Consider the following 12,647-nt stretch of genomic DNA (forward strand, 5'->3'; position numbering starts at 1 on the left):
TGTTTTTTAACGGACGCAGCCGCGCCTGTCGTGTCCGGTCGGTGGACGGAGGTAAGTGGAGACACCGGGACTGCAGCTTCAGTAGGATCGTTACCGACGTTACGCGTTTGCAGCGGTGGCTGAGGACGTCTCAGATTGGTGCGTCTGTCCCCAAGAAAATCTCTGTGTCCGACCCTCCGGTTTCAAAGGTTAAAATTACTAAAAGCATTTAAATATAATAGTCCCGCATTTGTCCTCCAGCTCTCAGAAGATATGTGAAGGCATGGCAGCGTGACGGCGCCAGCAAATCAGACGGGGGGGGGGGGGGTTATTTTAGGGCCAAAAATAAGGTCGCTTTCAGAATTAACTCATTAAATCTCACTCGTGTCATCTGACACGCGTTGGGTATTTTTCCAGAGGAACCTTTAATTAAAAAAAATACATTAGTGAAGGACTTATACCCAATATATCTGAATAAGAATACTTGCTGTATAAAGTTTTGCCACTTATTTTTTTGAGCAATGATACCACTTATAATAGAATAATAGTACTGTAATAATCTCTATTGTAATTTTTGTAGATATAGTGTAATACAATATAGTACAAAATGATATAAATATACCTGGTTACTATAGCTTTATTACTGAATGCAACATTATTCTACAGTATTCCATAGCATGCATCATGCTATTATTGTGTTTTTTTTTTTTTTTTTTACTTAGTCTTGTTTTGTCAAACACTGAATTATTTTATTGTGAAAGGTGCCGTACAAGTGTTTGCCTTGCTGAATACCTTACTTCCCCTCTCAGGTGAGCAACATGGCTAATCTGCCCCAGCAGTACCCTGGAGCACTCCTGGGGATCCTGGAGGAACTGGCTATTATGCGCCAAATACTAACCTTTCAGGACCTTTGTCGTGTGGTCAGCACCCGCTTTGACCTGCAGCACCTCATCGAGCTGAGAAGTCTACTGTTTGCTGCTGCCAGCCGGGACCCCTGTTTTCCAGCTACTCTCTTCAGAGACAGGGTTAATGCCCGAGGCCAGGGACTCTCGCCCATAGGTGTTGCTGCTGACATCGTGACCATATTCAATCTGATTCAGATGACGGGTGGGGCCTCTGATGACAGCCAGCCAATGAGAGCCCAGACTGTCCTCCCAGTCGACCTGTCCCTAGCCCCCAGTCTACTTGAAATCAACCAGGCGAATGTTTATGGCCGGGAAAGGGCACGTGCCCACTCTGACTCCACCGGTAGGCCTATCGACCAGCACTTGCTTTTACCGGCATCAAATTACTCAGCCCGTAAGCGAGCAAGTCTCCCCCCAGATCCAATCTCACTTGTGTCTTCCCCACCAATCAGGGCGAGGGCTGTGTCTTTTGATTTGCCTCACACAACACTTTTGTACCCCAGTGGTCAAATCCACAACGAAGACATGAAGAATATCTACCTTCCTTTGGAGACGGACAGCGAGTCAAGTGGAGATTCTGCGCCCATGGATGTGTTCGAACCTGAAGAGGGATCAGCTGTCGACCAAAAAAGAAATGTGTTTAGGAAGGACTTCCATAATCAGCCTCCTTTGATACCCCAGGTGACTTTTAACAGGGAATCTCCCAGTCCCTGCAGTGGGAAGAAAAGCTTTGAAACAATCCCAAATCCATACCCGTCCCCAACCACAATCCACCAGTCACCCGAACAGCGGACTAAACATGAAAGCCTTGACGACCTTCAGGACTCAACTTATTTTGGACCCGGATCAGTTCCAGAGGGGTCCCCCAAGCATCTGAAGCCTCCCAAGACCAATAATCCTATCTGGAATAAAAAGAGTCGCAGTCTTGAGGACCGGATCGGCCAGGGCAGCACCGGATTGGGGATGGAACCACAAAGGGGACAACTTCCAAGAAAATTGACCCCTGCTATCAGCAATTTGGCTGAGTCCCCGGGAGGTGAGAGTGGGCATAGTGGTTTGCCAAGTGGATGTGATTTGGTCAGGGCTCAGGGAACCCAGACAGACCCACCAGACCCCCGGCGCCTCCGTAGCCTGGTCCATGCTGATCGCTTCTCCTTCATGACCTCGTTAGATGACCCAGAGTTTTGTGAGGACGATATCAGTGCCATCTTTCGCTTCTTGGATGACATAAGCATGTGCGGGTCTACCGGAGTCCTGCACTCTGGCGATGGATCGGGGGCCATTAACCAGGACACCCCAGAGGCCAGACGTGGTCGGCTTGGCCAACTCCAAAGGCTTTTCCACTCTTTGGAAAGCAGCGACGATGGGCTCAAAGCCAGCGTCTGTAAGTTGCTGCTCCGTATGGGCCAAATAGAAAGACAGTTGGAGTCACTAAACGATGTTAAGGCAGAGATTTCACAGGTACTCTCTGCTCTCCAGCGGCTTGATGAAAAGATCCAGCAGCCTATCAGCAATGGTGCACAAGGTGCGAGTGGGCGATGGTTGGAGCCTCTCAGTGGCGTCTCCTCCTTTATGAGCCACCCTTTAACTCCATCTGAGTCATCAGAGCCGCAGCCTCTGTCTGCATCTGGACGTCTTTTTCCAGGGATCAGCACCAGCAGCCTGGACTGGAGCCGATGGAATAATCCCGGAGAGAAGACAGAGAGCGGCAAAAGTCAAGCTGATTCAAAGGGAAAGAAAGAGGTGAAGAAGGATGCGTCATCTCGCCGTGCATCCAAAGCCCAGACGGAAGAGAAAAGTGTCCCTGATGCCAAACTACTCAATGCCTCCAACTCTGCAAGAGACTGGACAGTGTCATTCTCAAAAAGTAAAGATGGCAAAGCTTCACATGGAAAGGTACGGACATTCTAATGTACGCCTGTTACGCTTTTGTCTATATTCTATTACTGTACATCTCAGCAAACAGCTGCAGCTGACTGTGGCACGGCACAGTCACTTTGTTGGGTAATAATTTGATCCTTTACAGTTAACATAGCTCAGTGATCTAAACCCATGTGCATATTTAGTGGTGGCATTTAAATAAATATTGCCTGAATGATATTTTTTTTTAAGGAAACAAGAAGTAACGTTGTATTTAAAATTGATGGTTGCCCAATTTCCCTTCCAGGCAGATCAGTCAGGCAGCACAGCTAACCTAATCTCACAAAGGTCATCCAGCCTGGTGGAGCAGGTGTTTAACTCGTCCCTGTTCCGCCACAAAGACAGCAGCATGGCTGGTGGGCTAACGTCTGGGAAGATCCTAGACTCCAGACTGGCTGAGGGACGGGGAAGGCCTATCTGGACTGTAGACGACAGAGAAGCACGGGTCACACCTTTGGATTTACAGGTAAGGTTTCACGATATAGTTAGAGTTATAATACAGAGAATGGGAGTTGTATTTATCTACTCTGAAATGAAACCATGCTGCTGCTCAGGCCCAGGACTCACTGAACCCCAACAACATTGAGTTCTGGATGGATGACATCTACAGTCCAGGCTATGATGCTCTACTCAGGCAGAAAGAGGCCGGTCTCCGCCGGGCCAAGATCTGCAAACTGCTTGCTCTCATTGTCACTGCAGTGACAATCATTCTCATCATTGTCATTCCTGTTTGCACCATGGGGACATGAAGACACTTTTGGAAATTCTATTTTTGTTGCCTATTTTCATTTGGTTTGTGTTCAGCACCCAGAATCTTGCACATTATTCTAGAGACGACTAGGAGAAGAATGAGTTACACAAGGCCCCTAAAGCCTGACCAGTGAGACCAGTGATCTTTTAACGTGCAGTGCCTCCTTACACTCCTCTGCATGCAGAACCGTTATTTATAACCTCATAAAAACAGGAGAATTTTGACAGTGTCTTGCTACAAAATCATTCCCCCATGCAGCTGCAATAAATTCCAAGTAATCTCCTATTCCAAGGTTTTCTTCGGTTTCTCATGTCATTAAAAAAAATAATATATATAAATAATTATGAATGCTAAAGGAAGTCAATAAAATATTTAACTTCTAAATATTGTTTAAATAATTCTGAGTGGATGTGTCATGACTAAAAGCTCTGAGCCTTTGCAAAAGTGTCAGTTTTCTTTTATATTCTCATTTTCCTGCTCTTTTCTGAGAAACAACACAGTTATATTACATTGTGAATCTGTCAGCCTGGAGCACTGTCTGATTTTTCTCTTGCTGTTCCCTTGAGAATGCTACAAGGTTTATTTCACATCTGTGCAGGATCAAAGATTTATGTAAGATTGTTATGGTTTATCAATGGCCATGGATTATGTGGGCAGGAGTAGCACTTTTATATTCTTTCAGCTTGATCTCCATGTCTTTCTTTTAAGCAACAAGATCCACTGCTCAAACAAAGACAGATCAATAAAAGTCATATTTTTTTTAAAATAGATTTCCCACCCATTTTCCAAACTTCAACATATAACTTTTAATCCTCTCCTGAGCGTGTTTCACTTTGTGTTTGCCAAGTGTCAGATTTCCTAGATAAAAATCCTGCTGTTGTTGAAGCAGTAAAGGAGAGTGGGAAACATTTCCAGTAAACACTCTGAGAGGAGTATGCCACTTGTAATTTAATTGATGAGATGCTGGAGTGCACATTATCTTCTCTTGATACTCAATTGGCCAGACTCATTCAGACCAACAGATTCATTTGGCATTTTTACACAGATGGGAGCTATAGTTTCACTGGTGGTGTCACATTCCATTTTGTAAAAACGTCCTGTTAACTCAGGAGACATATTTAAATCAAACTGTACCACAGGACTGTTAAGTCTTTGCTTGGGTTGACACAAAACACACTGACTTTTCTAATGAAAAAAACATTTCTGAAGTAAAAAACCACTTTTGTGATGTGTTCAATGTTGAAGTTTAAGAAGTGACAGGAGAAGGAGTTTTTTCAACTCTTTCAGTACAGCTGTACTTCAGTTTATAATATTCCTGACAGTCAGGTCAAAATCAGAGACCCACTTTACTATAAGTTCAATCATACATACACATGTTTTTTTAATTCATGGGATGCACACCATGTGGACAGAAACTATAAAAAAATCTTATTTTCTGCATCCTGACCTTTAACCACTTTGCTTTGCGAGCACAAATATGCACAGGATGTATACAAGGTACGTTCTCCCTCAAATGCATCCTCTTAAGTAGATGCATTTATGCCAAGTGTTCCCCCACGAGGCCGTTTGTGGATCCATTACCCTTCCAATGGTGCCAGTGAGGAGGGCTAACCTAGAGTCAGCACAATCTGCAGGTGCTTCATCTGAAACCTGGGTGCATTAGAGCCTTCTGATCACTTGTTCACTCCTGAGATGCACTTATAATATTCGGACTGTCTTGTTGTATCCACACATCTTTTAGACAGACGGACACAAACTTGTTATCCAGGTAAACACTGTCTCAAAACTGCTTGTGATGAAAATATGTGCAGAAATTATGGTACAGCTTACAGGTATAGAATGCTTTATGATTGTTGGGGTGTACATTGCTTATTTTATTCAGACAGGCAGCATGAGTCAAAGTGGTAATGTGCCTTTTATAACATTGTCTCATCTGACAAACAAGAAATTGTGAAAAAACTTTGCCCTGTTAAAATCACATTTAAAAAACTAAATAATGAATTGATAAAAAGAAAAGAAAATGCTATTATATTTCCCTTGTACACTTGGTTGATATCTGATTATACTTATCAGTAATATCCACTCTGTTTAACAGTAAATGGACAGTGATTGGTGTAAAAAGAGAATTCTGTCAATTACTTGCATAGATAAATAATTGATAAAGTTGGAGAGTGTATATTGACTGACAGATTCTATTAATCTCTCATCTCAAATGGACTAGTGCTATTGAGAACACACACAGGCAGACATAATGTTCTGGGAACAAGTGGAATGCTAACTCAAATGGCCACTGCATCATGAAAACACGCAGTTACTCATGATTTATAGTCTGTTTTGATCTGAAACTCCTGATACATTATAGGCACAACCACATAAACATAAATTGCTTGCAATTGATTGAGTGTAAGTTACCCTCATTAAATGTTACACAGTTCAGTTGCTGCTGAACCCAGTTATGCCATCCAGGGCTGATTTATTTTGTTGTTGTTATTCCCATCTCCTGTGCCAGGCCCACAACAAAACACAGGTGCTGATTATCATTAAGCATTTTGTCATGTTACACTGTATTGCATAATTTCATACATCGTGATGAGAATGGGGACACAGATACTGGTACATTAAGCAAAATGGTCTTTATATTTATATTAGGTTAGTTTGAATCCTAACCCTTATATTCAGAGACCTTTATATAAACTGCTCTTATCTTTCTATACAGTACATGAAATATGCTGCATCATTATAAAAAATATTATGAATTATGCTTATCCCTCATTATTTTCAGACGTATGGAGGACCTTGAAGTCTTTAAATGATCATATAGCATATAGCATATAGCAACAATTTAAATAAAGTTTTTTAGACATTAATAGCGAGGCTTGGGTAGCAATTACCGGTAGCTCTATCACTTCACAGCAATGTTTGTGTGCGCCAACTTCCTCCCACCGTCTGAAATATTGCAACACAGGTGGGAAAAGCTATTGCAATGGAAAATTACGGCCAATGGATTGATGGATGAATGATGGAGAATGTGGAAAGGAAGTGAAGAATCGTGTGCAGGCAGGGGGAGAAAAGTATCAGGTGTGCTCTCTGATAGAGAAGATACATGGACATAGTGAGGGAGGACATGATAGTGGCTGGTGTTGGGGAGGACGATGCAAAGGACAGGGTGAAGTGGAGAAGGTTGATTTGCTGTGGCGACCCCTCACGGGACAAGCCGAATGTATGTAGTTAGTAGAATTGATGGATGAGTACATGGATAGATAGAACTTCCCAATTTAGGAAGACATCTATCTAACAACCACAGTTTATGTTCCCATCATATAATTCCACCTGAAAGTAATAGATGTGATAACAAGTTTGTGATGATTTAGTTCCATGGCACATACCCACACCTCTGATCCGCCACAAATACGTGAAGTTACAACTCTGGACCTGTGGTGGCGATAGAGAGCTCCCGTCTCCGTCACGACAGCCAGCAAAGAAGAAAACCGGCGCTGAGTTTGAACTTTGAAGAAGTATCCGCGTACTTAACCGGACAGGTGTGGCTTTGCTGGGACTAGAAACGCAACGTTTAGTTTTTAAGGTGAGTATTGTTACATCACCTGTTAGATGGATTCGCACTGCTACAGGGGAGGCATTGCCTTGGTGTTGTTGTCCCCCCCCCAAAGAATAACATCTCGGTCGGTAGGTAGCTAAGTCAGGTCAACACAAATGGCTAACGATATCATCTACACACGACCATGGTAGAGCAAGTATAACTTTAATCTTGCTAAAATACTTGTACATGGTTTTGGATTCAGTGCATGGGTAGCATTAAAGTAAGTTAGTTGTAGTTCTTTATCTCGTTTTCAGATGATGGAAGGCTATATTCAGCTTTTCATTCAAGGCTAGCGTTAGCACGTAGCAATGCTAGTTCATCAGTAATAACGTGAAACACGTCAAACGTCTCTGAATTAATCGTAATTAACACGCATTGTCGTCCGATTCACGCTGCTAATCTATGATGATGCGACCTTCGGGTAACAGAGCTGCTCAAACCCGCGATGGAGTCGCCTGTGGTGAACCCGTACAACCAGTTTCAGAGCCTCAGCGCCTTGCTCGATGGCCTGAACGAGGGCATTGAACCACGTAAGTTATCGCCACTATTTCTTCTGCTCCTTACAATATTTATAACAATTACATTTTCTGTTTGCAAGAACAGAACACATAAAGTATGTCCTGTGGAAACTGTGCATGGCACAGCTCATAACGCAGTTGGTGGTGGAAATAGCTTTTGGGTGTAGAGCAGTTTCCCCCCTTCCTTTTTATAGATGAGAATGGTTGCTCATTGCTCACTCGACATTAGAACACTAAATGCAATTTGAGACTTTGTCGTGAAAAACAAATAGAATTATTTAGGCCTAAAAACACACACGGAGAGGAAGGTAGTGTATTGAAGAAGACATTCAGCAATATCCTCTCCTATCCAGAGTTCATCCAGATGGCAGTGAACTTCGAGGAATGTCGTAAGAAGTGGCTGCGGTCGGATGAGGAGTTTGTTACTTGTAAGGAGGTGCTGGCTAAAGCCGAGGCTGAGAGGGGAGCCCTGGAGGTCAAGCTAAAACATGCCCGTAACCAGGTGGATGTGGAGATCCAACGACGACAGAAGTCCGAGGCGGTCTATGAGAAGCTGGTTGGTGCAACACAACTCATAAATCTTGTATATCTACATGCTTGTTTCATGGAATATACGGGAACATAGAAAAATCTAGAAGTTAATCATTAGATTGGGTCATTGTTCTTTGTTGTTTAATAGTACCTTTATCTGTTTTTAAAATCTGGACCTTTCCCTGTGAAACTCCTGTGTTGTGCATGTATTAGGAGCGTCAACTACAGCTGATCCGGGACCTGCTATTATCTGAGAACAGTGTCCATCTTAGTGAGGAGCAGCGTTCCGCCCTGGCCTTCCTCAGTGCTCAGTCCCGGGCAGCACAGACGGCTAACACCAGTCGAAGGTCACATCTTTCTTGCCTGGTTCTGGAATAACTATTCATTTTGTTTCCTAAGGGGCACTGATAAGACAGTAAAATGATTTTAGGTGATCGTCTTACCACTATACCTCATGCTTTAGTTAGTGAATACACTGTGTGCAAACAGACGTCAATATGGAAAATATGAATCCTTATTTTAAAGCTCGTACAATTCACTAGCAAACCATGGAAATGTGAAGAATATTAGACTAAAAGATGAAATGCTGATCTGTGTTACAGGTTAAACACCATTAATGAATCGGCTTCTGTGGTGTCTGACATCAGCTATGACCAAACAGACGAATCTCTGGTACGTTGACACTATACTGTATTTATATTTTGGTTGTTCTGGTGGTTTAAAGGTCAAAAAGCAGGGAACAAAGTTTTCTTTAGGGTTTTTAGATAATAAATCTATCCCTCTATCGTCTGTGTAGGAATGGGATTCCTCTGTGATGAGGACTGTAAAACTACGGAAGCGACAGAAAAGAGTGAGTAATATGTTCACTGAGATTTTGTTTAGAGACTGATGCATCACCCATATTGATCAATGTCGATGATCTGTTTCGGAATGTAGGTGGCAGTAACATTAATGTTTTTAATGGCTCAGTGTAACATTATTTATTGTTCAGCAGACAATCAATGAGAGAGTTAGTGGTTTTGAAAGCTAATGTTGAATTTTAATCCGCAGCGTTCATCCAGAAAACACTCCGAGGGTCCCCCACAGGCACTGAAGAAACCTCGCTCCACCGGACGTACAGCTGACAGGGTAATGCTGACTGTAATAAAATACAATATAATGGCATATGAAAACGGTGTATCTGCTTTGTGTCATTTTTTTAAATTTACCGGTAAATGAAAGATCATTGAAAAGACTCTAAAGAGAAAGTGAGCCTCAGTGTGTTAAAAAAAAAATAATAATTACAAACTAAAACGTCCTTTAGTTTGGCTGAAAACCGCATTAAATGTATTTTTAATTCATACGATTCAGATGAATGAGTCCATAGTGACAAAAACCACCATCACTGTCCCTGTGAATGGTGGCGCTGTGGAGGCCGTCTCCACCGTTGAAACTGTACCGTATTGGACACGCGGCAGAAAGAGCGGTGAGCATTTAGTCGTTTTTATGTTTTTTTAATTAGTTTGAAGAAACTTGTAACATGTGTTTGACTGTTCCAGCGTGGGCTGATGTAACCACGACTACTGACCACTCTGAGACTGCTAGCGAGGCTCCCAGCACCCCAGCGTCAGATTTCCCAGTTAAACTCCAAAACTCCAGGGGTAATGGTGGAGGAAAGAAGCACCACTTCATCCCCAAAACAGTAAGACTATACTGTATACTAAGTGGTGTGCAAAGGAAGATGAAGACAGTGGGGGGGGGGCTTTTAATACAAACTCACCAGTCCTACTGGTTGATGTTGTCTGTGCTCCCTCTATCGCCAAGGTGATAAAGTCTGAGTTCTGTGTACCATGTGGAAGAAGAACCAAGTTTGGCAAGTTGTACCTTCGCTGCCAGGATTGTAAGGTGGTGACTCACCCAGAGTGTCGCGATCGCTGCCCCCTCACGTGTAATCCCACAGCCATTAACACTCCCGTCAAGAACACAGAGGTACATTGCATCTCGTTGCTACGCGACGTGTCGTTGGTTAATTTGTTTATTTTCATGTTGCCTTCATATCAATGTACGTTTTGTGTGCAGGCTACCCTGGCAGACTTTTCTCCTGTTACTTCCCCCCAAATCCCCGCTTTGGTTATCTACTGCATTAAGGAGATTGAGCGCAGAGGTCTGCGTGAGGTAAGGCATTTTGTGCAAACTTACTTGATACTGTGCCACCCTCATGTTATGATCTGATCCTTTCCGTTGAGTGATGACAGTAGGCGAGTCCTCATTCAGTGGTACAGAGTCACAGACCACCAGATACTGACAGCGCGTTTCCTTCGTCTCTTCTTTGCCCCAGACCGGCCTGTACAGAATCTCTGGACAGGAGCGCCTGGTTAAAGAGCTGAAGGAGAAACTGATCAGAGCAAAGACTTTGCCTCCGCTGAGCAAAATAGATGACATCAATGTCATTACTGGTGTCCTCAAAGACTTCCTCAGAAACCTCCCAGAGCCACTGCTAACCTTCCACCTCAACAAAGCCTTCATGGAAGCAGCAGGTGAGACTTTTGGAGACGGAGGACTGGTTTGTCTGCAGCGGTCCACATCTAGATGCTTGCCTTTGATTATTGCACAGCAATTTAGTGAATTAAAGAGCTCAATGGGGGGATAGGGGACCGGCAAATAGATGAGAATAACATAACTAGATTTTTGTGTGTGTAGAAATCCAGGACGATGGCAACAGTCTTGCCATGTTGTATCAGACCATCAGTGAGCTGCCTCAACCCAACCAGGACACGCTGGCCTGTCTGATGATCCATCTGCAGAAGTAATTTCATTCTATTTTAGCGCAGCTGAGAAGCCTTTTGCTTTTACGCATGTTTTATACCACATGTTCCCAGATTTCTGAAGCATCTGGATCTTGCCCAAATTGCTTTGTTTGTGAGCTCGTATCTCGTAACCGTCTACATCTCTGCAGCGCAGATCTACTTATGTTCTCGTTAAGATGTGTCAAATTTAGGACTGTCCTCTTTCACCAGGGTCTCTCACAGTGTGGATACAAAAATGGATGTGAACAATCTTGCCAGGGTGTTTGGCCCCACAATTGTGGGCCATGCTGTTCCCAACCCAGAACCCATGACCATCCTGCATGACACAAACAGACAACCAAGGGTGAACTGACTATAAATAATAAGTCCAGAGCGCTATACATTAAACACATTGTTTAAATGGCTGCGTGTGCTTTTCTTCATTTGTGATTACAAATAACTGAATGTATGTTTTTGTCTTTTAAGGTTGTGGAGCGCTTGCTCAGTATTCCAGCAAAATATTGGGGCCAGTTTGCTTATCCAGATAATATCAGCATGGACAATAATCGCTGCACTGATACCCCAGACCACCAAGGTAAGTCCCTGAGAGGTGGTGCTGTAAAACAAAGGCTCATCTAAAATGAAAAGCATGTGAAGAAGACAGCATGTTCTATTTCAATTATAGAGCTTTTTAAGTGTGATTAAAGGTATTTGTGCTCAGTCTCTATGAAAGAAAATGTGTCTTCGTCTGTAGGGAGCATGTTGGGTCCGCTGACCACCCCAGAGCACCAGGCAATGGTCAAAACGCCATCTTCCAGCTCGCTGTCCAAGCGCATGATGCACACCCTCTCCAGCACCACCATGTAAGCGCATTCACACACTTCCAGACTCTCAGCCTGCCACAGGTCCAGTGTGTAGGAGTTAGTTACATCTAAAGGTCCAACTGCTGACTGCAATCATCTTGACAAACAGGGTCCTGCTCAGAATAAAACAGATTACAAAAAATTATAAATCATTAGAGGGAGAGCTTTTAAAGTGAGGTTTCAAGATGCATATTTTAAATAATGTCACAAACTATCAAATGATACAAACTTCTCTGTAGATGGATTCCTGGTTTATATTTGCAAACGTGGTTTATTTATTTGCTTAAATGACGGTGACTAATTAAATTCTTTATTCCATTCCGACCCCCCCCACACCTCTACCCCTGAACCTACAGATTTGGGAGCAAGAGCAAAGCATCATCTGCATCCCACCGCCATGGCCACTTCTTTGCTTCTCCACAGCTCAAGTGATGGAGGAGGAGAAAATGTTCACCCAGATTCACATCTGGTTTTCTTACTGCAATAAGTAGCCGTATACATTTATACACAATCATTTGGGAAAACTACTGTGCAATTTGAGAATGTATTACTGGTAGTTTTTATATATATATAAATTCAATATTATGTAAAAATACTAACAACAACCTTGTTAAGTATTACAACACTGAAGCTTTTTTGTGAGATCGCTTTTAAATTTTTGAATACTAAAAATGGAGGCATTTGTTTTGCAGGCTTTAAAGACCAAGCAACCATTCAAGTGTCGCGATCTTTAGCTGCATGTTTAACATGATTTTAATGTTCAGTGTCGTTGCATTCACTGGCGCTGGGTCATCTTTCAACCTGTGGTTATAACCAC

At 42.9% G+C, this 12,647-nt stretch overlaps 2 protein-coding genes across 2 annotated transcripts; both read left to right on the forward strand.

Moving 5' to 3' along the window:
- The first annotated feature begins 797 nt into the window (after nt 1-797).
- minar1 (membrane integral NOTCH2 associated receptor 1) lies at nt 798-3,593 on the forward strand. The gene is made up of 3 exons (XM_068742929.1): nt 798-2,780; nt 3,052-3,270; nt 3,359-3,593. The coding sequence occupies exons 1-3, from the start codon at nt 798-800 to the stop codon at nt 3,551-3,553; spliced, it is 2,397 nt and encodes a 798-aa protein (XP_068599030.1). The 3' UTR covers nt 3,554-3,593.
- A 4,005-nt stretch (nt 3,594-7,598) lies between these two features.
- Nucleotides 7,599-12,262, forward strand: LOC137898510 (rac GTPase-activating protein 1-like). The gene is made up of 16 exons (XM_068742552.1): nt 7,599-7,683; nt 8,025-8,227; nt 8,416-8,549; nt 8,805-8,874; nt 8,999-9,052; nt 9,253-9,330; nt 9,553-9,667; nt 9,741-9,883; nt 10,006-10,170; nt 10,261-10,356; nt 10,520-10,718; nt 10,882-10,987; nt 11,199-11,331; nt 11,454-11,562; nt 11,722-11,830; nt 12,187-12,262. Exons 1-16 carry the CDS (start codon nt 7,599-7,601, stop codon nt 12,260-12,262), a joined length of 1,875 nt encoding a protein of 624 aa, XP_068598653.1.
- Nucleotides 12,263-12,647: the final 385 nt, after the last annotated feature.

Source organism: Brachionichthys hirsutus, chromosome 8 (assembly GCF_040956055.1).
Source record: "Brachionichthys hirsutus isolate HB-005 chromosome 8, CSIRO-AGI_Bhir_v1, whole genome shotgun sequence".
Lineage (NCBI taxonomy): Eukaryota > Metazoa > Chordata > Actinopteri > Lophiiformes > Brachionichthyidae > Brachionichthys > Brachionichthys hirsutus.